General features: G+C 41.5%; 1 protein-coding gene across 5 annotated transcripts in view; it reads right to left on the bottom strand.

Moving 5' to 3' along the window:
- The window catches only part of baiap2b (BAR/IMD domain containing adaptor protein 2b), a 72,507-nt gene that overhangs the window by 44,377 nt on the left and 3,814 nt on the right, over positions 1 to 24,316 (bottom strand). For 4 of the 5 annotated variants that reach the window (XM_040135126.1, XM_040135130.1, XM_040135129.1 and 1 more), the window contains exons 2-3: positions 8,154 to 8,229; positions 3,106 to 3,192 (exon numbers count right to left, since the gene is read on the bottom strand). In XM_040135126.1, the coding sequence (XP_039991060.1) occupies positions 3,106 to 3,192; positions 8,154 to 8,229 (163 nt within the window). The remainder of the gene's footprint in view (positions 1 to 3,105; positions 3,193 to 8,153; positions 8,230 to 24,316) is intronic. The other variant, XM_040135127.1, reaches the window with a different exon arrangement.

Here is a 24,316-nt window from a genome sequence, read left to right as displayed (position 1 = left end):
TCCTTGTTATCTGCTAATTAATTAGCTAGCACGATTTAGATTTCTTTTTGGTTTATGCCACAATAGCACTCAGTGTTGACTCTGACCTCTTCTACACCAAAAGAGATGGAGATATCTTGACTTAACAAACCACCACCACCTGTCATTATTATACAGTAAAAGGCTGTATTATTAGCCTTTCAAAAGTATGTTAGGAAACGCAGCTGTATAAGTGTGCTGAAAAGATCTGGTCGCATTTGTAGAGACCGGGGGAAATGCCTTCACTGCTGGCCTCAGAACACAGCTCGTGAGTTCGTTTTGGTTGTGTCAGAGCTCCCCACAAGCACATAACCCTACACACAAACAAATACTCCATCTGTGGGAAACATTGTCCTCCATGGATTAATTTGGCAGAGCTTTTATGTACATGACTTACAACACAACAGTCCTAAAGACTGACGACCTATCCAACCTGAAGTGATGATTTAAGAATACTCCTTATACCATATTTTTCCCTCTGGTTTTGCCATGTAATTTGCATTTTCTCAGGTAATTTATTGAAGCCGTGAAGCTTCACACAACTAATGGAATACGCTAAAGCATCTGCACAGCCAAAAGAAATTCCCCCTTCAGTCTGCACAGACCACAGCTGCTCTGAGCCCTGCCGATATGTGGAGACAGCATCAATCCATTCTGCACAGCCTAGTCTGTCATTTCACTAGAGGCGGAGGGAGGTTCTGCTGAGTTGAAGGGCTGCTGAGTCACGGTTGGGCTTCCGGAAAAAGAAATCGAAAAGGAACATAAAACCGGCATCCCCAAAACGCATGCAGACCCAGACTACACTACAGACCCATAGTCATGCAAGAAAGGCCCTGGTTATACCTGGCATTAATGTGTCTTGGGTGGTACGATCACAAGTCAACATGTCTAAGTACAGGTGTGAATGCAAACCAAGACGCATTGAGGACGCATTACATCAGATCACTCAGACCCCTTTCGGAGGCGGTCTGGGCCGCATATGGACACATTCTTTTAGCAGTATGTACGCTAATGTGTCCTGGGCCAAACTGAAGGCCTATTCAACTGACGTCCACTGCATAAGCGGATGTACATACTCATTCACAAACAAATTCAAGTAGTAGAAATTGCGTAAGCTGGTTTTGTCCACGACGTTGACAAACCAAAATGATTGAATGAATGGTTTGCCTGGAACACGCTAAAAAATATACCCAGTCTGTGTTGCTTTGATTTCTCCTTCTTCTTTTAATTTCTGCCAGATTAGGCATGGGAAGTGCAGTGCCACCTCCCGCTGGTTAAAAACTACGCAAGTGATGTACGTGTTTATTTGCATATAGAGCAGGGAAGTGAGATCCAGTCACAAGTGGTCACTCGAGACGAATGTGGAGAGGTGTGAACCGACGTACTGTCAGAGAGCTGTCCACTTGTGATCGGATCACCCTACATCCATGTTAATGCCAGGTATGAACATGGCCAGAGACAACATGGAAGGCACAACAGCAAAGCAACCAAGCTGATGAACCTGGGGATGTATAGGTTGATGATGGGATATCCTGTTGAGGAGACTGCACACCAACTCAGAATATTTCGTATGCATTTTCTAATTCATCATTTGGATGCGCAAAAATATTGCACATTGACCCAGGTGCATTTTTTTTTCCAAAAAGCAAAATGCTTATTACGTAATTACAAGTAAATACCGTACTTTACCATACAGGTAAAGTTAATTCATGAATATAAAGTTAATGTCTTTTGTGCATTTTGTCAGATACCAAAAAAATGCTGAAAATCAAAACAGCTCTGAAACAATTTATGATGGACGTTTTGGCGTTGTAAACAACACATAGGTGTCCTGCAGATGCTTTTACTTACACTTTGAGCTGGTTTTTAATAATGAATTGTTTAAGATGAATCATAGGCTTGTGCCTACATTAAAACTGCAGTATTATAGCAGGAAGGAGTGGTTGGAGCGAAATCACTCTGGAGTTGAAGCTGAATGGAACGACAGTAATGAGCTTTTCACTATTCAAAATTAGACTGGGCACACAAGCCCGGCTGAGTATTTACTCAAAGAGAAGCAGGGAGGAAACATGAAATGATGACGCTCCAGAAGAAGTGCGAGGGAGCACCAGAAAAGGTCTCCCCATGAATAATGAATGCAGCCTTTATATCCTCCTCACTCGCCTCCGATGTCACCGTTTTACTCTCCTCCCTCCCTCTTTCTCCTCCTGTGCTGCTTCAGTCCACGCCTGCTATCTTAAGTCACACCAGGGTAAGAGAATGAAAAGGTTGCAGCGGTCCAGGACTGACGCAGATTCCTCACACCTCCTGGCATGTGACTGGGTCTGCACCCATGACACAACTTTGCACAGAGTGCGACAATGATACAGAGGCCTGTCTTACTTCATACAGATGTTCCTACCTGTGGGACTGCTAGAAATTGGCCTTCAATTCTTGTCTATGCAAATTAACACTAAAAGGTAAGTCTATAATGAGCAGAACCAGAGCTGATCCAACTGAAACCAGACAACACGCTGTGTGAGAGCTGAGTGAGTGGGGAAAATTGTTCCTCACATCATTCTGGAAGCAGCATTCAAACTAAGAGATTTTTCATTACCACTGTAAATATATTGAGGAAATACTATGAATGGAGAGCAAATCCACCTTGATATGTGTCCAACTAAGGAAATCAAATTCCAGACAAATTTGTGAATTTATTATTTGCTCACAGTGGTACAATATAAAAACAACTGGAGAGGCTTTATCTTTCCTAAATGTGAGGGAAACAAGAAATTAACCAAATGGGCACGCAGTGACAAACATGCAGATTTAATTCTTCCTATATCGGAATGTGTCTGACAATATGAATTGGGAGTGATAATACATCAAATAAGCTCTAAAGTGCAGTAAAAGGCAGACTAATCCTCTGTTTTTAAGATTTACAGTCTTTAAGCACTGAATTACTAGGAAAAAAGGCCAGGCTTGTGTGTGTCCGGTTTCAGGTCATCAGCCGCTTCTGCTCTACAGAACGAGCCATGCCATCCACCGTCTGCTTGTGGAACCCCCTTCCACCCCAACAGGGGCACTACAGTCACTATGAGGACTCACCAAGATCCTTAGAGCCTTGACTTTCGCTGGCCATCTCGCCCATCCGCACCAGAGCGTCGAAGTAGCCCTTTGCAGCATATGTGACACCTGGAAACATGGAAGCATTGGGCATCAGATCAAGGGTCTTCTTCAGCTCTGCAACCCTCCCCTACAGCCCCTCCCCCCAGAGAGGTAAGGTTGGGCATGGGAAATAAAGAGCAAGAGGCAGAAATGGAAACCAGGCAGGAAAAGAAAAAGCTCTATGGAGGCAACTAGCGGAAACAGAGAAATCTATTGAGACTAATCTCAAGCACTGACTTAAAAAAAAAAAGGAAAACCTGCTTTCAGCACGAACTACATTGGCGCAAACCTTTTAAAAAGTATTAGTTTACCCAAATTACAAAAAAAAATAAAAAAAATTTCTTACTTGCCCATAATGGTATCTAGCCATGGAAACAGTTTTAAGCTTGAATCTATTTCTGAAACTTCTGCCACCATAAGAACTGGGTTTTGGTTAGTGGTTCCATTTTGGATCCCACTCTAGGTTGGCAAATCTGTAGAATTGCTAAACTCAGACACAAATATCATTTATCAAATATTTTATCTATACTGTGCTCCTTTTTTATTATAAAGAGCAATGTACAAAACATTCAGGTAGCAGGCATCCATTTTTTAAACTGCGGCACATCATCAAAATGACAAGTGCAGGCAGCTGCTGATTATATCAGCTGCTTAACATTAAATCAATGAGTAACGTCCCTAAAGGCTATTGTTTAGTTTATATGCTCTCTTGAAGAACAAGAAGCATCACTCTGTGAGCGGGTGTGTACATAGGCCGAAAACAGCTCTGCTTTAGAACAAGTCAAGAGGCTGCCTCGGTAGGGACTGAAGACTATGAAATACAAACCAGGAAGGCCGGATTGAGTTAAAGATCCGTGAGTTTGAAGGTTTACCAGCAACCAGAACACTGCACAGTGGTTTATAATACTGTAAGGACAGATTTTAGAAGTTATCAACACAGCATCCGGCACCAGCGCCCCTGCTGAGAAAACACATCTCACTTAAATTAATGAGGGGTCCGTCTTTTTATATGCATTTAAATTGACTTGTTGAACATGTAACTATACGATCACAAGTGGACTGTAATATTGTAAGTTGAGCGTAATGAGTCTCCTAGTGTAACGATCTTGCTGATTGTGTCCCATCAGTTTCAGTAGTTGAACTCTTCCAGTTAATCTTTCATGTAAATCATATCAATATTTGAAGCTGATCATCTTTATACTTCTGAATCAGGACCCCTAGTATTTGGAGCAAGTTAAAAGCTAAGCACTGCAGATATAAAACAAGAGGATGTGGTTTCAATACTGGGACTGATAAGATTAGGTAAAATGCTATAAACCCCAAACCTAGCAATTGCACTGGAGATAAATCAAGTTTAATTTGTGCTATTTAAAGCATTCAAAAAAAAAAAAAAAAAAAAAAAAAAAAGACATTTCACCAGATAAAACATAAACTAGCTATATGGCTAGATCCCACTATGGGTTTGAATTTGGATTAACTGAATCCCTCTTTGAAATCCTTAACAGCATCTCGTTAACAACTCGCTACTTGAGAGTGTTCTGACAAATAGCTTCCACAGCACTGATGTCAAAGAACTCTGCAATTTAAATACTTTATGTCAGTCGTTATTCTCTGTGGTGCATTGTCACACAAGCCAGGGGCACTGGCTGAGAAATAGAAGCGACTCGGGCCTTAAAAACAGGATGGCAAGATGGCCTTAAGCAGCAGCAAAGGTGAGTTAAAGCAGGTCAGCGGATAGCTACACGGGGACTGACAGCCATGATGACAAGAGGACACATGTCCAGTCAGGAGATACATATGGATGAGGGCTGAGTTTACTACAGGGCCATTATGTTGATGTATGTTTGTGCTTTGAACTGCCAGAGAACACTCATGCAGAATACCCAAGAGAGGGGAAAACGACAAAGTACCTAAATCTGCGCATGGAGAACAATGCTAATCTAATCTCAGTTCAAGTGCTCAGAGATCTAGCTGTTTTCGTAACATGACGGCGTGAAGTCCACAGAGACACTGAGCGAAGCCCACTGCTATGCCAGTTATGGTTCTGAAAATGACGGAGGCGTCTGGCCGCTCACTTTGTAAATATACTTAATTTCATCTCTGCAATAAGACAGTTTAGAGTTTGACTTCTGAAGTAACCTTTGTTACTTCAGCCTTTGTTCTCCTCTTTATCAAGACCAGGAACCGAAAAAAGCAAGTTAATCTTTACACAGCAGTGCAACCATCCTTGGTAAGCCATGACAGAGAGATGAGCCAAGACCCTTCTCTTGCTTCTATTAAGCCAAGCTTGAGTTAAGCCAGGTGGGATATGAGAGTGTAAGGGAGCAAGAGGATGGAGGTGAGGCTAAGACAGCTGGGTGAGCAGGGCTAATTTAATCGATGTCCAGAGAAATCACAGCCAGGAGGAGAGCGGGGCCAGGTGAGGCAGGACTAGCTTGAGGTGATGCTTTGCTTGTCTGTCAGCTGAAAAGTGACAGAGGTAGGAAGGTAGGGGAAGGAAGGAAGAGAGGAGGATGAGGAGGGTCTGCCTGTAAAGAGGATTAGAACAGTGATAGAAAGCCGATACAGACTGCAGAGTGTCAGCGCAAATAAAACACAGACAAGACAGAAATCTAAATCAGCTGAGATTGGTAATATGGACCGCATTTTAATGTGTTCACTCTAATTCAAGTCTTCCACAACCTCAGTCAACTCATACATTCACTCCCAGTGAGCATTGATTTGATGATCTGCAGCCCCAAAGACTTCTAGGTTCAAAGTGGGCTGAAAGTTGTCTATACATGTAACTGCTGTTTTGACAGTGTTTCACTGACTATATTTTAAGGTGTATTTAGCTCATGCGTCATACTGTGTCAAATGATTAATCAAACGTTTTGGGAAAAAAAAAAAAAACACTGATAATCGATTAATCATGTCAATCATTTATAAAGCAAAACGTTCTGGTTCCAGCTTTTCAGATGCGAAGATTCGTTGCTTTTTTTTGTTGCCATTTTATACCATAGTTAATTGAATATTGTGCATTTCTTTGTTGGACTTTACAGACAAGCAATTTAAAGACTTTGGGTTCTGGGAAATTGTGATCTGCAATATATAAACAAAATTATCAGCCGACTAGTTGAAGAACATACATTTAATCATTGCTTGTACCCATGACTGAAATACAGTCATTTAAATTCACTTGACACAACGGTTATATGTAATGGTGATCTCTCTCTCGGCCAAATTTAACCCAGCTTTAACCTTGACTCCATGTCTTCTGACCTTCAAACGACCAAATCACTTCTCACTGGGCTCATTTACTTCACACATGTAGCCTCTCCCAAGTGAGAGGGTCTCTCTGCCCCACAAACCTGCAAAATTTTCCAGCCTCACAGCTCTCATCTGCAACAGTGCCACACTCAGCCTCAATTAAGATTTTAATAAAGGCAGAATTTGGGCTAAGCACCACATCCAAAACCACACTGCCCACATCCAGTCCAATCAAGCCCAAATGATTTTAGACTTGAACAAACAAAGCAGACAAAATCAGCTTCATCCCTCAGTCACATCACATCTCTTCACAGTCCCCAGGGATGCAAACCTGCCACCCCCAGAGAGAGACTGCACTGGCATTTTTCCAGTCACAATAGATTCTCACTGGGTGCCCAGCCCTGCTCTGCACTGCTCTACGCTACTCTAAATCCTGCCTCTGTGCCGCTGCCTGGCATTGATGAAGTGCAATCCCCACTCAGGGAGTCGCAGGGATATTTTTAGCCTTATCTATCAGACTGGAGTGAGGCCTTCTTTATTGGTCTTGTAGGCTGCTGAGTCTTCCCTGCATTTCCCCTGCAAGCAAACGGAAGAGAGCCCTGCTCAACACTTTGCACACAGCATACCAAGCACGGCTGCACCGTCACTGAAAATATGATCCCGATAACCTCCTCCCTGCAGAATGGCATGTAAGAACAGAGTGGAAAAGAGATTTTCTTATCAATAAATGAGCAGAACATGCTTGGAGGTTTGTTTTATCGGAGGATAAGTGTTTCCAGCCTAATCTGGAAGCATGAAATATCTTAATCGATGCTGACTGGGGACCCTAATCAAAGTCCGTGGAACACTAATAAGCTGCACGACTTCATTTAGGACAATGATGAAAGCGAAGTATATGTCTGATTTATGTGTCTGTGTTTCTGAATATTACTCTCTCAATCTTTTCCTTTAACTCTTCCTGTTTTTTATTTTTTAACCTACGTTTGTCCTGGATACCAGTGCCGTCCGTTCCCTTTTCCTCGGCCCCACAGGGAGCGCAGTTACTCTCGTGACTCCTCCTGTTCCACTTCTCATTGGCTTATGCTCCACTTAGCTTCCCCAAGACATTTACAATGCTTTTGTCTTTAACCTTGAGCAAGTGCTACATGTAAACCTCAATCTCTGTCTTTTTCTCTCTCTCACACACACACACACACACACACACACACACACGCACACAACCACACAAAACACATCTGTGCAAGACACAAAAAGCATTGACAAAGGACGTATAGTGAAGGCAGGCATTTAAGATTGATGAAACGGTGGCAGAAGACATGTAGACATAGACATCATCACAGAGGAGCAATCAGAGGACAGCAACCCGAAAGTGTCATCTCTGACAAATCTTTCGCTTTTGAAATAGATCTTCAGTAAAGTTTTGGACACAAAATATTTGATGACTGTCGGGGGACATTACTGCTGTCACTTCTGCAACAGAGCAGCAAACTAGTTTCTGTTGTTCAAAGCCTAAAAAGAACGTCACCAATGAGGATTCCAGAGCGGACTCTGGCGGGATATAGAGAACACTAGAAACTACTGAATATGTGTGTCCTCATCTCTGCTGGAGATCAATCAATACGATATGAAAGCAGCTCCAAGTGTCAGGTCATTTGGTCCTCTGTCTGGACTTCTTGACAGACGGGAGAGATGAAAAAGGACAAAGACAAAGAAAAACAAGAAAAGGTTGGTGTACTCACTGGTGAGTGCCTTCTCGTAGCTTTTTCCCATGGCTATGAAGTTCCGCAAGCAGGGGTTGAACTGCTCCATGATGGACTGGAAAGGGGGGAAAAAAATAAAAAGAAATAATAATTAAAAAAAACAAAAAAAAAACCCCAGCACGTTTGGTCAGTCAAGAAGCCGCAAAGATACTGATACAAACACTGATATGAGCTACAATGACGGAGCACCACCCTTTTCTAGGGCACGAACTCGGCAGAACTGGGCATGAACACAGACACAGTCATACACATAGCAGAGTCAGCTAAGCCAACAAGGAGGAAGAGGAGTGCAGCAGGGATTCGTTTCAAGCTCACGGCGAGGACTGGAGGGATGGAATGGAGGGGAAAAGAATAAGAAAGAAATAGGGGGGGGGGCTTTGTGTATATGTTGTGGTTTGTGTGCGCGTGTAAGTGCATTTTTGTTGGGGGGGGCTACATGCTCTCACCTCCCCTGCTGTCTCTATTAAAATAAAATCTGGTTTTGGCTGCTGACTCCTTCAGCTCAGCAGCAGACCTGGACTCATCACTGTTTCCCACAATCTCCCTAACATTCGCTGAACTCTGGCACACTGCTTCCGCTAATTGCTTTTTAAAAAAAGAAAAAAAGGAAAAAAAAGGGTCAGTTCACCCAAATTATAGCAATAGCATCATCAAATTTCAGAGGAGAATATTTCATGGCCAGATACGATCGATACCAGAGTCCCTATAAAACTCCATTTGATTAGTTAGCACCATAGATACACCCCGGCCAGGTAAGGATATGTAACTTAGGTCATATGCGCACGCACACGCACACACTTAAAGCGATATATAAATTCAAATCTTCACCCTTCATGACAGATGGGCAAGTATCGGTCAGCACACAGGCACAACAAGCAGATGCCAGAGCTCTTGTTAATAAGTGAGGGAAAATTCAAGAAGAAACGTATAATGAGTCTCACTGTCTCCGTCTCTGCAGTGACTCAGCTTCCCCCTCAGTCCAAGCTGCCCTTTCACTTCTGCTGCATCTCCAGCAAAACCCGGCAATTTAAAAAACAGAAAATTCCCTCCCTCACTGACTCTCTTTCCTTACTTTGAAATAAAAGCATTTTTCAAACAAGCGGAAAATAATGGAAGCAGAAAGAAAGTGAATGGAGCAGGGGACGAGTGGGAGAGGGAGAAGGTTGCAAGACAGAAAAGATGAGGGATTTAACACTGCGACAACAAAGCAGCTTTTGAATAATCAAAGACCTGGTCAAACCAGTATTCAAAATGGAGACATTTTGTGACACAGTCAATTAATTCCAATGGAATCACTGTGCTCGATGGATTTGCTGGCGAGGGTGAAGGAAATCTCCACAAAACTGTCACGTCAAATTCAATTTTGGTGACTAGCAAGCTGCGTTGACAGTGCTGACCTTTGAGGGAACAGAGAGCCAAACAGTCCAAAATGTAGGAAGCTCTTATAGCTTATTAGCTGTGTTGAACTATCCACTTTAATTTAACCTCTTTTAAGATATAAACTGCTCCACAACAGACGAATGGTTTGCAGACAGGAGTCGATGGTACAAATGTCTTTTGAATAAAGTGACCGTAAGCAAATGAGGTAAAAATTTGGCAAACCTATTTTTTCCAAATGGTCAAAAATAGTCTTTATTGAATGAAATGATGTTCTATCCCAGGAACAAAATGCCAGAGGGAGTAAACAGCCTACTGTTCAATTCATTAATGAAAACTATGACGAAAAATATTTGTTGACAACCTTTTCTTCATGAAGAAAACAAGACTAAAATTAAATATAAAGTAACCTTTGAAAATTAGAAACTATGACAAGATTACATTTTTCACCAACAAATAAAAAACTAAATAATAATGTGAAAGGCAGACGAATGGACATGTTTTAACGCAAAGTCTTATTCAACATCCTACAAGCATCTGTGGGATCACACACTACGTCTCCTAATTATTAAAACAGTTTCCTGTTCAGAGGGTGATTTAGCCATTTGACCTGTTGCACAGCTATTAATACGAAACACTTTTAGACAATGATGCGGAAACAAAAGAGCTGAGACAAAGTACAAAAACATGCAGACAACACAACGACATTTATTAAAAAGGTAGTAAAGCTAATGTAACTATCAAGTGCTGCGGATGTGGAGGTAATATGAACGTTACTTTCAGTCGGCTATCGATAGTGTTGCTATCAGGAGGAGTGAGTACGTTCCTCTATTTATCACGGCGGTCCATCTAAATCGTCCTCTAGATGTTTGCTAAACAAAGATCACAGTATTGATGTTATTCGCCAATACAGACTCTCCTCTCAAACCCAACCCAGAAAATGAACAGTATTTTAGTGAAGAAGTGAGTGAATCCGGCTTCTTAAGATTCTTCCACTGCTCTGCAGTGAACAGCACAGGTAGCTGCAGTAATGCTAGGTTGGCAGGAACAACTGTACCAGATTAGATTACAAAGAGAGGTTAGGTTGAAAAAGAGAGTTTGGAAAAGCTACCTGGATTTACTGAGGTGAGTCAGTCAGAGTGGCAAGAGCACCATCGATATACCCCTGTTACCCTGGTGGCTGTACACTAAGATGGTGACAGCTGTAGCCTAAAAATGCACTGAAGACCAAAACAATTTTTTAAATGTATGATGAAAATGAAACTAACATGTCACTGATGGAAACTAGACTTAAAGTCTTTAGTTTTTTTGGGTAAAACTAACAAAAATCAGGTGACTGAACTACATCTTCATCAAAAGACTAAAACTAAATCAAAACCAGTGGCCAAAATTAACATTGACAGCCAATTACAGAGACAATATAGGAAACTCTGGAGCTATTGTGACTGACTAGAGCTGCCATTTTCCCAGCTGTCTAGCTCACAAGCTGTAGCTCACTAACTAACCCCGCAAGTAGCCGCTATGCCATCAAGCATCTAGAACCACACACAGTAAAAGAATGAGCATAAGGCAGAGGGACAGACGGGCACATCTGGGGGTGGCAGACACCTTTTCATGGCTGCTCGCTACAAGGGACGCCTGCTAATGCCTGCCGGCTGATGCACAGTCGCCTTTGTACACAAACTTCACCGGGATTCCAAAAAGAGGGAGGAAGGGAGCAGGGCGGGACAACGCAGGGGTGCAAGAAAGATAGGCTGACCGCACAGTGAAGAAGGAGCAAACAGCTTGAAGGTGCAAAAACCAGGCGAAAAAAATAAAAAATGAAAAAAAAGTTTAGTTTAGTAAGTGAAGCAGAGTGGGACATGGATTGAAATTGACAATAAATACATCAGAAGTGGGGAAGGATTTTCATCAAGGCGAGGCTGAAGTTGATTTTAGGTAATTTCTGGATGGAAAACCGGTTGTACTTTTGATTTTTCTAACATTGCTGTACTCCCACAGAGTCTGATGTCATAATTAGCAAGTACACACACACACACACACACACACACACACACACACACACACACACACACACACACACACAAAAGAGGTTAGAGCTGGTTCTTTGTGCATTTCTGGGGACAAATAAAACCTATTTATACCCCGATTCCCTCTTGCCCCTCTCTCCCATTTCTGGGTGTATTTTCTGTTACGTAAGGCTGTTGAACAAACAAAGTCAGTGGAAGTGCTCCAGCAGCAGTAATCATTGCCGTGGCTGTACCACCACTTGGCAGGAAGAAAGGGACAATCAACAAAAGAATAAAAATAGAAAGCGGCCCGGTTCCCATGTCTAAATAAACAGATGCGTGAAGGGCGGACTGTGCAAAGTCTCTGTGACTAGGTGTGTACATGTGTTTGAGAGTGTTTTCATGCCACTGAGTGAGTTAGTGATGAGGTGTGTTATGTAATCCCTGTCAGACGGGTCCATCCTCATGTATCGCATTCCTCCTCTGAGTCGGTGTGGCGGTTGTTAAAATACTTTGTGTTTCAGCTGCATTTACTGAACGTGAATATAAACGTACACACTGATTTACAGCGATAAAGGAAACAGGGTTTGGCGTGAAATGTATTGGTCTGATTAAGATATTAATTCTTTACCATTTTCAACTTAAGTATATAGTTTTTTTCTGCAAGAACCTTTTTTTTTTTTTTTTTTTCAACAAAATAAGCCAAACTCCTCAAACAATTGAGACAGATGTGATAACCATGGGTGAAAACTGCCGCCCAATAAAATCATATAGCAACAGGACCTTGCAGAGGCTCTTTGCCTCTGCATTTCCTATATTTTCATATTTCTCATTTTCGAGTAGCCTAGTGTTCCTTAACATTTATTTAATGGAATGGTAGAACATTTTGGGAAATACAGTTATTCACTTTTCTTGCGGAGAGTTAGCAGGACACAAGGAGCAACAAAATCACAGTGGCTGAGCTTTGCAAGGCAAAGCAGAGCATTTAGTGTGTTTTTAACTTTATACATTCGGTACTGGAGTTGCATAACTCTGCCTTTCACACACACAAACCATGTTAGAGCTGTGAATAATGTTCAGAGGAAAGACTCCTCTGATCAACACTGAAACAGGCTGCACCCGTCAATCACCATCAGTGCTTCCCTGCACATGCTGATGTTGAACTAATTCATGAGTTTTGCCCTCGTCACAACGTGCTCATGCGGTTTAGGGGATAATTTAATCGGATCATTAACTTGGCCGGTCCTGGCTTAATCCATACTCAATCAGTTGAGCTTGTTTCTTCAGCTGCAGGAACTGAGGCTGATTAGCATTCCACTGAATGAAAGACCATATTTGAGTGAGTACATGGGAAATGAGAGGGATTACCGAGCTAACGCTTCTTTGTCTCACTTTGCCCGTGTGATTCGGTCATGTGTTTTAATTGACTCGCTAATCACCCCCACCAATTAAATGCCAAAACTCGATTACAATACTCGGATTGTCTTATCACGTTGCAGCGTTGGGTAACTGCTTTCATGAATGTGCTTCATCTCTGACAAACAACCACTGAATGTTATCTGAAAGTCAAATACCAGCATAATAACAAGCTGCACTTTATATTCTGCTTTGTTGAAAGACTCATCCAGATACAAACAGTGATAAAGCTACTCGGTTTACTGATCTCAGTCTGGATCTGTTCAAAGACGATGATACACTGTTTTTAAATCAATCCATTATGCAGCTTCACTGTTACTGAGGCAGCATTTTTAATGTCCTGGCTCTCCGACAGGAGCAGACTAAATGCCACAGCGGAGCTAATCACCAAATACTTCTATAAATCTACCATGTAGCATGTCAATAATCCCTTAGTGAAGAGTCTACAAATAACTAGATGAGTTAGAACCGAAGTGGATTTAACCTTTTGAGGGAAGTGTGACAAGACAGTTTAAATGTATCTATATATTCACAGTAGTTAAGTAAAATGTTTTTACGATCAAGTGTTTGTTTTGAGCGCAGTTTTACGACCGTATCGATCCAATTTAGCATCTTTAAAAAGAAAACTCACCTCTTTAATTACCTGGTTTATTATGATTTTCATATTTATGTAACCAATCAAAATCGTGAGTCAGCTGACTCATCATTTTAGCAATCAAACGACATTCAATTAAAAAGGAAATTAATTGAGTCATTTATTGAGCAAAATATTGCTTTTTTTTCTTGTGGGTTCTGGTCTGGTTGCTAATTGAAGAAGTCACCTTAAGCTCTTACAATTGTGATGGGTTTCTGTCACACATTAGGGTATACAATTAATTAATTGAAAAAAAAAAGGACGAATAAATGAAGAGAGAAAATAATCAGTTATAATCACTAGTTTCAGCCCTGCAATCAAACCTGAGCCGCAAAATAGAAACACGGGGCCAGTCTTACTGTAGCCTTTCAGGTAATGTGGGGGGTTGAAAGCACGTGAAGATCCACCTGCGTCTCACACACAGACACACACACACAGGACTTTAGAGGAGTACAGTCCATCTCACACTGACATGTTGTTGGTCTGGCCGGCATCTGAAATATTTATCTTCACAAGGAAAAGAAAACAAGCTTCGTGAGTCTCACAAAAAGATGGTTCGGCTGGTCGGTTAGGCAGATGTTAATCCTGGAAGCGTCTGACTGTGACAAAACTATCTGTGTGTGTGTATAAGCATAACTCTGGAGCATAATTCTGTTTGTGTCAGTTTAGTGCTTTTGTGTGTTCATCTCTGTGTGTAGTTGTTCACAGCACACTGTGCTGGCAGGCACAACTGGCTGCCATGTAGCATCAATTTCTGCAGGGGGGGGATGAGGATTTGGGCCCGAGATTGTTTTTCGGTTTTATTCTTCTGCAGAGACAGTTTGTGAGCAACATTTTTTGTGAAAAAACAAAGCATTTTATCTGTTAGATCCTCTGAGGTTTGACAGGGAGCCACACCAATAGGCCTTCATCCCTCAACATCGAAGTATGGGTCTATCATGTGGTTATTTGGCACTGTGAAACCACCCATATGACCATTCCAAAAATGTATAAGCATTTTCTGATCTTTAAGTTTTTTGGTTAGGCTTTGGTTATGGTTAGGCAAATAAAACTACTTGCCAGGTAAAGAATCCATTATCAGCTGTTGGTATGAGACGGGATGTGAACTACAGGTTCTTGTGTCACAGTCACACGCGGATGCTTACGTGCTCGTGCTCACGCTCGTGTTACTTCAGCCTTTGCTTCTAACAGAGTACGATAATTACTCCCCACCACAAGAGGTCACTTGTCAGGAGCATCTTTTTCTTTCCGCCGAGGTTGTGTTACAACCCTTACGCAATGACATCCTGATTGGATGTTTCCCCTGAACCTGTTTGGTCATCACGTTTTCTCACCAGCCAAGATTCTTCCACTGTGAGCTTGATGATGGGATCAACTATTTCAAGTTGTAAACCTACAGGCCAGGTGAGGTCATGACACATTAGCGGTTACGTCAAAGTCAAGTTTCAAGTTGTGTGTGACTTGAATCCACATCTCTCTGAATAATAGTAATGAATAATTTTGCAATTTACATTGTTTCTGTTTTTTCAATCTCAGTCTCCAAATTCAACTTGAATTGTTACTAGTTTTAAAATTTTTATTAAGCGATACTAGTTTAGCTGGAAGCAGAATTTGTGTGTAGTAAACACACTTGGCCATGGCTACACTGGGAGTCAATGCACCTTTGTTAACAATTAATCTTGGTAAAGACTTGTTTGAGAGGTGTGATTAGCGATTTCTCGTTTTCCCTGTGTTTCTGCTTACTCTCAGAAGATCACCACATTAGTTCTACATTACAATCTGCGATGCATGGTCATTAAAGACAGTATATTTCCCAATAACACAGCCCAAATCCAGTGGCATTTTACTTTCCACCATAGCCATAACAGATGGCTCACATGATGAGAGGGAGACTGAATAGGTAGCAGCTCAAGGATAACGGATCCATCAGATCAACATGGCACTGCATGGACACCATATCCTATGACAGATGAGTGATGTGGAACACAGCCAGAGGTTATACAAGCTATTAATAGTGGAACAAGGGGAGGCATAAAATGGTATAACCTGACATTTCTCTGTAGCGTTTACGACGAGCTAACATGTATTTGGACATACTTAAGAATAAAAATTAACAACCACATTAGGAACATTTTGTGTAAACACATTCACAGCTAGGTGGTCTCTACTACCTTACTTAATTAAAAAAAATTAAAAAAAAAAAGTAAAACCACAAATGGAAAAGTACTCCATTAAAAGTCCTGTGTACAATTGTTCCAGTATCCAAAAGTTAAAGTACCCAGTGCGAAGAACTCAAGACCTCTCTCTACAATTCCCTGAATGGAAGAAAAATATACTAGTTCGAAATTTGGGAGATTTTCCTGCTTTTAAACATTAAAAGGAAGCAAAGAAGGAAAGATGGTAGGACATAATGTTAGAGGGAAGGAAAGTAGGACAGAACAGAAATACAGAAAGCTGGAAGAAAATAGAGATGATGGTGATACCTGCATATTAACAGGTGACTCAGCCATCAGGTAAATGTAACATAAAAAGCACAATATGTAGTATGGTAGAAAAGCCTCATTAGTATAGTGGGCCTACCTGTGCACAGGTATGCCCTGTATTACAGCTACTCTCCAGTAGTTACTTCCTATGCAGGTAAGTACACTCGTAACTAAACACTTGAGAGAACAAAGGTAAGAAAACAAGCAGCATTAGGAACATTGTGACCTAGCTGGCTCTGCCACGATGGTGGGCAGTCTGTGTGTCTGTATAAGTGTGTGTGCAAGCGTGCGTTTTAGCCGGTGGCGGGAGACGAGTGCGTGGTGTGAGTCAGAGCCTACATAAACAGCAGCAAGTTCATATCATGTTGGGGCGTAAATTACTGTAAAGCCGAGCCAGCCATGTGGCACCATTAGCACCTGCTGCGCTGCTCACTTCCAAACAGATTAGCCAGCAAGAAGGGACCTGGCAATCCCTGTGAGGAAGGGAGGGACAGGGACAGATCGAGTGGAGACAAGACAGAGAGACACAAAATGTAAAAACATCTAAGTGGAAGCAGCTGGCTTCAGGCAATGGATTGATATTTCTATTATCAGTGTTTACAGCACACATGGCCACTGAAAAAGTACTCTTTTCTGATTGGCTGGTTGGGACACCGCAAACTTTGCTTCTATCAGATGTTGAATCACCATTCTAAAAATCAGTGTTTAAGGTATGAAGCACGGATTTGGTGATTTGCAAGTCAAAAGACTTGTACTCGTCAGTTAACACTGTGCTTAATGTGGTTATGAAACAAGGTTTTCAAATGCATAGGTCACGTACAACCTTCGTTTCGACGGTATTTCCAAGCAAACTTGTGTGAACCAGATCCTAAATACACCAGTAACGGTCACTGAAATTATTTTTGAAACAGGTTAAACACCAGTGAGCCGAAACATTATGACCGCTCACAGATGAAGCGGATAACGCTGATTGTCTCACAACAATTGCACATGTCAAGGTCTGGGATATATCAGACAGCAAGTTAACAGTCAGTGAACGCGTTTGATGCGGGAGAACCGGGCAGATGTGAAGACCTGAGCGACTTTGACAAGGCCAAAATCATAATGCCCACCCAACAGGGTCGTAACATCTCCGAAGGGGCAACGTTTGTGGGGTGCTCCCAGTCAGCAGCGGTGAGTATCTACAGACAGTGGTCCGAGGAGCGGCAAACCACGAACCGGCGACAGAGTGTTGGGGGATGGGCTTTAATAACAAGTCCAATCTGCAGTGGCTCCACCTTGCAACTTGGGACTTAAAAAAGATCTGTTGCTAAGGTCTTTGTGCCAGATACCGCACACAACCTTCAAAAGGTCTTGTAGAGTCGATGCCTCGAAATGTCGGAACTGTTTTCGCGACCTGTGGAGAACCAACGGCATATTAGGCAGGGGTGGTCATAATGATTGGCCCACAAGTGTGTGCAAGACGGCTGAAAGAAAACAATCAAATTTAATTCAGCGTTAACCAGAACATCCAGATGTCTTTTGATGTGCAAGTAACTAAATCACTTGTCACTGGGTAAGCAAGGCTAAATGCTATGAAAATAACCTAACTGCGGGAAAAACTGACCACAAACATGGGTCTGCTGTTCCTTTATCTGTCCACACTGAGCAGAGCTCTTCATCTCTGCCACATGACTAAGACTTAGGTCACTTCCTCCTCTCAACACAGAAGATCTGATGCTTGATTTGCAGAAAATAAAATCAAGTTCAATCACTCACATATAAACAGTTCCTGGAGAATCACTGTAAGCACCACAGAGTCAACAGTTTCAGTAGGTCACCCATTGCTTTCCTGCTGTTTAGACATATGTGAACGCTGGTTGGGATATTAAAGTTAATCAGATTTTACACACACACACACACACACACACACACACACACACACACACACACACACACACACACACACACACACACACACGAAAGGTCATTTACTCTAGGTGGTCAACCTGGAAACGGGGAGGGCTTGTGCAGAGCGGTGGCATGTTTGGCTACCACTCACAAGTGAAGGTGACCCCTTGTCATCAAGTATTACTGTGTGTGTGTGTGTGTGTGTGTGTGCGCGCGCACGCATGTGCATATGACATCCCCTCTCCATAACCTGCCACCACGCTCCCATTTCTCACTGTGTACAAGTGTCGGCTGGTATATAAACACTCATCACTCACATGCTGACACAGTGAAGAAGCAATTTGGCATCAACACATGATGTTTTCAATCAAACAGCACAAGTAATGTCCTGAACAAACACAAATACTCCGTCTATTATACATTTTCTCAGTTCTGCTTTCTTCATCTAAGAACTAAATCAAACATTTTAATCAATTTTATCTACACAATTACTATAATATGCAGAAATTCTTTGGGTAATTTAAAAAGAAAAAAAAAATCCCTGTGTAATTAACTGTATAAATACTAACTTATTAATAAATATACTAAGAAAGTGGGTGCGTTATTTCCAATGTTCGTCTTACTCAGCAGCAATCCAGCAAAGCCATTTCTTTGGTTAAATCCACATTCCACACGTCATGCTGTTTTGTTCTAATGTGTGTTTTATCACAAACTCCTCCTGATAGCCAGAGGGGTGTTTTTGTTCTCATGCAGCCTGACTAAAACTTTCCAAACAACTTCAATTTCAATCCATGTTCGGATTAAAATTGATTGCTGATGGCTTCACCTCATGTGCATTAGTCTTTCCTTCATGAATTTATGAACATATCTAACCGGAAGTGTAACATGCTCTATTTAAAAGTTTAAAATGAAAAAAAACTAAAAATTTTGCAATCTAAATGAACCAGTCAGGGAAAGTGAACCCACATACTCCTAATGTTAGGAATTTATGTGAATTAATGTCAAATATGTGATTAAAAAAAAAAAGATTTCTTTCTCTAACTCTGATGTTAAGATGAAGTTACAGGAGTTAAAGTCAAAGTCAGCTGCGTGTTTCACCTCACTTTCTCATTCACAGCTTATTACTGAAAGCAGCTTGTTGTTGCAGATGCTTGCAGGCAGCCCTGCAGCGCAGCGTGGGTACAGATGAACATACAAACATTTCTTCCAGAGGTGAAAGCATCAGACAATGGAAACTAGGAGGAACATAGTCTACTTGTGAACGCATGCTCAATATTTTTATATTTTACACTGAAATTTATAGTGTAGAATGGAGGAAACCTTGGCCTCTGGCTGAAAAACTACTATTTAGGAGGTTACATTCTTTTGTTCTGTTTGTCTGTATATTATTTGAAAAGCAACTCTGAAAAAGTAACAGATTTCAGTTCAATCTGGTAGAGCGTTAGAACATGGGACATGGATGTCATTAAGTATTTTTTAAGATTGCGAAACAGGCCATATATCAACCTTTTTGCTATTTTCCTATTAACTGCAGCACTTACTGGAATTAAAAGAAATTTATTCCATGATGTATGTATTTTGATTCCTATCAGGAACACTTCTAAATATTCATTTTAGTAATAAAAGTAATATAAAAAAGGGACATTTTAAGGGACAATTTGGCAGAATGTTTAAAAAAAACGGCATAAAACTTGCAATATCTTATAAAATAATTTCTGCAGCCTCTACATTTAGTCTAACTGAAGTTTGTTAGGTCAATTTTAGATTCTAAAATGTACATTTATTATATAAGTTATTGTTAAACTGTGTTTAAACTTTATGAACAATGTTCTTTTCCTGTTTCAACATGACAAACACAAACTGCTGCCATAGAGTTGGAAAAACACTTTTGTCTAAAATCATTTTATCCTCTAGCATTAAGATTTACCTTAATTGGAACTAAACAAACCTATGTAGCCAGACATGTCCACATACTTTTGGCCAAATACTGTGATTAAAACCATGCTCGTGTCAGTCTGGACATAAACTCTTTTCTCGGTTTGGATTCTCTCTCATGCTTGCGTTTGACCTGATCCTGACTGTCAATACTGATTTATATAAATATAGCTTTTTAGGTCCACAACATACATATGTTCCATAAGATCACATCTTCACCTCACCATACGTTTCCGCTTTTTACAACCCTAACATCACACACCGCTTATACACCTAAACATATACAGTACATGTGCGGATGCACTGTGCAAAAGGAGCAGTGGAGAACATTATTGCTAATGTGGGGAGAAAAAAAAAAAAAAAACATTAGGAGATCGCCACTGCAGTATATATATTGTATGTGGGATTGATAAAATGATGTATTTACATAATGTCCATTAGAGTTTTGCTGCTATCCCTTATTATGCGGTTTCCCAGGAAATGGACATTAGTAGCTTCTGTTCAGTCAGTGTGACAATCACCACGCTAAAGCTGCACTGCTTCAACGCCCTAAGGAGATGGAAATTCGTTGCTGTGTGTATATTAATAAATATATAAATAAATAAAGGAGAGAGAGAGAGAAAAAAAAATGTGTGTGAACTCAGCCAATTTCCCTTAAAGATGAGCTCTTATCTGTGTGCAGGCAAGCAGAGGCAGAGTCAGCACCCCCCCATTCTACAGAGGCAGCTATAGAAGGAGACAGGAGGGCGGGGGCCCTTCTGGTGCTATATATGGAAGTGCTGGAATTCCCCCACGTGACAGGGCAACCCATCTTTATTCCCCTCACGTTCAGCTCATACCAAAGGAAAGCTGATGGAGTCGTGGGCGAGGTGAAGGGAGGGAGGAAGGAGTCTCCGCCGTCGCCATGTGAGCGAAGGTGATCGTCGTCGTCATCGCCTCAGAGTGACGCATCTGAATCAGTCTACACAACCCATTTTTAATGTCACACATGTACATGTGAATGAACACATGTTCACACAAACATATCTATATGTGGAAGGGGTTCGTTCAAAATATCACTGGCACGCTCAGGCTTTTAAACATAAAAATGGCAGGGGGGGGATTCCTTCTGGCACATTTCCTGTGCAATGAAAATGTATGAAGAAGTATCTCTACATGTGTGATGCCAGGATGTGCTGTACAACATGCAGGAGAGTCAGTGTGCGTGTGTGTGTGTGTCCATCATGAAATTTGAGAAGATGCAGCCTAACACAGCAGTGAGATCATGCTGTCTTTCAGCTTCAAGTCATCTGAGCACATCTGGACATCCCTCCTTTTCCACTTCCAATCACAGATTCCAGATTAAATGTCACTCTGAAGCTACATTTCCAGTTAAACACGGAGACAGACAGACACACACATACACACACACCCTTTCCCCAATTAATTTCAGTCTAATTAGAGTCAGAAAAGAACAGTGAACCCACACTCTTGTCTCCTCACTCCGCTCCCATTTATTCTGTTCTGTCCTCTGTCTCTGTCCTCTCTGTCTCCGTCCCAGTAACTTTCCTCGCATCCTCTGCCAACCTCCCGCTCCCTGCCAGCCTCCACCTCTCTTCTCCGATCTCCCTCCAGCTAAAGTTAGATAACTTACCAACGTGCTAAAGGCTGCTGACGTACGGCGCGCGCACACACACACACACACACACACACACACACACACACACACACAGCAGATGCTACCAGTTATGTTATATGACAGCTATGAAAGCTGTGTCATAACAGAGCAGTTGGTGAAATCTAAATAATAAAGGACAGCTCCGTACACTCTGCACCTGCACTGACCTGTCTTCTGGATGGTGATACATGGCCCAGCCTGTGCCTGGAGGCTTAGAGAGATGTAAAGGCAAGCTATAGAGAGGATGCTAACTCAGAATTCTGTTAGAAATGATTAAACGTCATGTATTTGTATGAATAATACAGTTTGGAGTCCTAAACCTCGAATCTGAATAGCTTTAACAACCTTTCAACCATAAGGTGAATGGAAAAAATGCCTGGGTATATTTTGTTCTCTGTTGGTTTACTCTTCTTATTCCCACAGATAACTGGCCAGACATCGAACATCTTTCTAAACTCAGCAGTGTGAACCTGCTGGAGTTATAGCTAACCTGTTATCAAACAACTGCCTAACGGAATATTATCATTGCACGCGAGTTACGTCTGTATCCACCTGATGAACACAAGTCCAACATTCACTCTCCGTTTAGCTCTGATTCGGACTCCAGCGACTCCTGAGAAAAATATCTTGCTCATTAGCTGCTAAATGTTCCGCTTTCTTCCCTTATGGCTATGGTTGTTGACTTAGTTACACTGCCGTTTTATGCTGATGTAGCATACTGCTTATCTGAGCTTATTTCTTGATAACGGTTGCTTGCAGTTCTCTATAAGATTCATTAGAGCCACTAGACTTATCGACGCCCTCTATGTGTCCAGCTGGAAAACCAAAACCATGATCTCAAAGAGACCAAAAGCTGAGTAGAGCTGCGGAGTTGGTGATCATTTTCAATGGGATCAACAATACATGTCATTAACTTCAACGCTAATATCAAAAATAAGGCTTAATGCAGGTTAGAGTGCATGACTGCAACAGTTGTACCTGCCTGCATTGTTTCCATCTTACGTTACACAACCATACAGCCCATGACACTGTCAGACAGCGTCACAGTGACGCTCAGACACTGCTGCTGCCCAGAGATCAGTAACAAGACGTAAAGCTAGAACAAAGCTTTGAGCTTGAGGAGGCACAGAATTCTGCAGGGGACAGAAGCACAAAGACAACGATATAGCTCAGAACAGAGACAATGGAGGTGAAAGCAGTGTGACTAATCAGAGAGGGGAGGAGGAGAGAGAAAAAAAAAAAAAATCACTGGTTCGAAACAATCACACTTGAGAAATCCTGCCTCAGTGGAGCATTTGGATTCAACATGCTTCTTTCCACATGAGCACAGAGCCTAGAGGCTTGGTTTCACCACAAATGACCTCAAACACGAACAAAAGGTACAAGAGCAGCTCAATCTACCTGATCGGTACTGAGGTTGCACATGACACCAGAGAAACTTGTCATAGTGTGAAAGGGGGAGGAGGAGGAAGAAAAACCCCTCCTTCCCTCAGCCCATCCACTGCTACACTTCATCTTTTCCACAACAGATGCCCTGCCTCTCACCTGCAGCGCTCTGCTTCCAGCAGCAGCTGTCTGCTTATGAGCTGGAGAACACAACCAACAGGTGATAACTCTGATAAGCTGTGGTCATTGTACAAGCTATACAATTTATATCATTTCTGTTGGAAACCACTGGAAAACTACTATTGTTGACTGAAATTTGCAAGTTTTCGTTCACTGGTCTAAGAAATGAAAAGGCTCTAGAGGGAAAAAATAAATAAATAAATAAATAAACGTGAACAGATTGTACTTGTGTGACTGTGGGGATAAAGTGTTCAGTTGCATTACTCACAACCCCCCACACATTGGACAAAAAATCCCTCCCTGGAGAACAAATAGTTTTGGCTTCGCATGAGTACTACCACAGCCTCGTGTCTTGTGGAGGTTGGACTTGAAAGTAAGGCAACATTTACCGAGGAATTTATGGCTCCAATCACTCGAGAACATTCCCTGGTGACAGTCGAGCAATACAAAAACTAATACAGAATTCCTGAAAGTGATACTGTACACCTTCTATAATGCAGCAGAGACACTTAAATTACAGCTTCTGTCAGTAACAAGGTTTCACAACAGTATGGGAAAGTGATTTGGATGGTTTCTGACATAAACTTAATGTCCTAAAGCAACATGACATCATTGCCACCCAGAGAATAGGCTGAGCATGAAGGAGAAGCTATCGAGTTACAATCTACCTTCCAGCCCTTTCTCCTCAAAATCATGTTCATATACGACTATTGTGCATTGGCAAAAAATTTTGTAAGAAACATCAGCTGAAATATCAGTGAAAAATGCCCATCCAAGTTACCAGAGCCCAAGGTGACATCTTGCAACAGTTCAAACGTCAAAGATTTAAATTTAATTTACAATAGAGAAAAGCCTCAAATCCTCACATTTGCGCAAACCAGCAAATTTTGACAAAAGATAAAACAACTGATTATCAAAAGTGTTGTTTTTGTGTTTTTTTTTGTATTTGATCTAATGCTAAAAAAAAAAATGGCATTTCCATCTGGTTATTCTGTTTATACATTATTCATTGCATTTACAGAAAATCTGCTATATCCCAATATATTGCTATCACAACACAAACTTACATACACCTTATTAGATGAATTTATCAGTGTCACCGACACCTGATCCCATCTGGCCTCGGAACACGTAATGGAGCATGTGATGGGTAGAAAGACTGGGACACGGATAAG

Source organism: Xiphias gladius, chromosome 9 (assembly GCF_016859285.1).
Source record: "Xiphias gladius isolate SHS-SW01 ecotype Sanya breed wild chromosome 9, ASM1685928v1, whole genome shotgun sequence".
Lineage (NCBI taxonomy): Eukaryota > Metazoa > Chordata > Actinopteri > Istiophoriformes > Xiphiidae > Xiphias > Xiphias gladius.
This window is presented reverse-complemented; position numbering and strand designations above follow the sequence as displayed.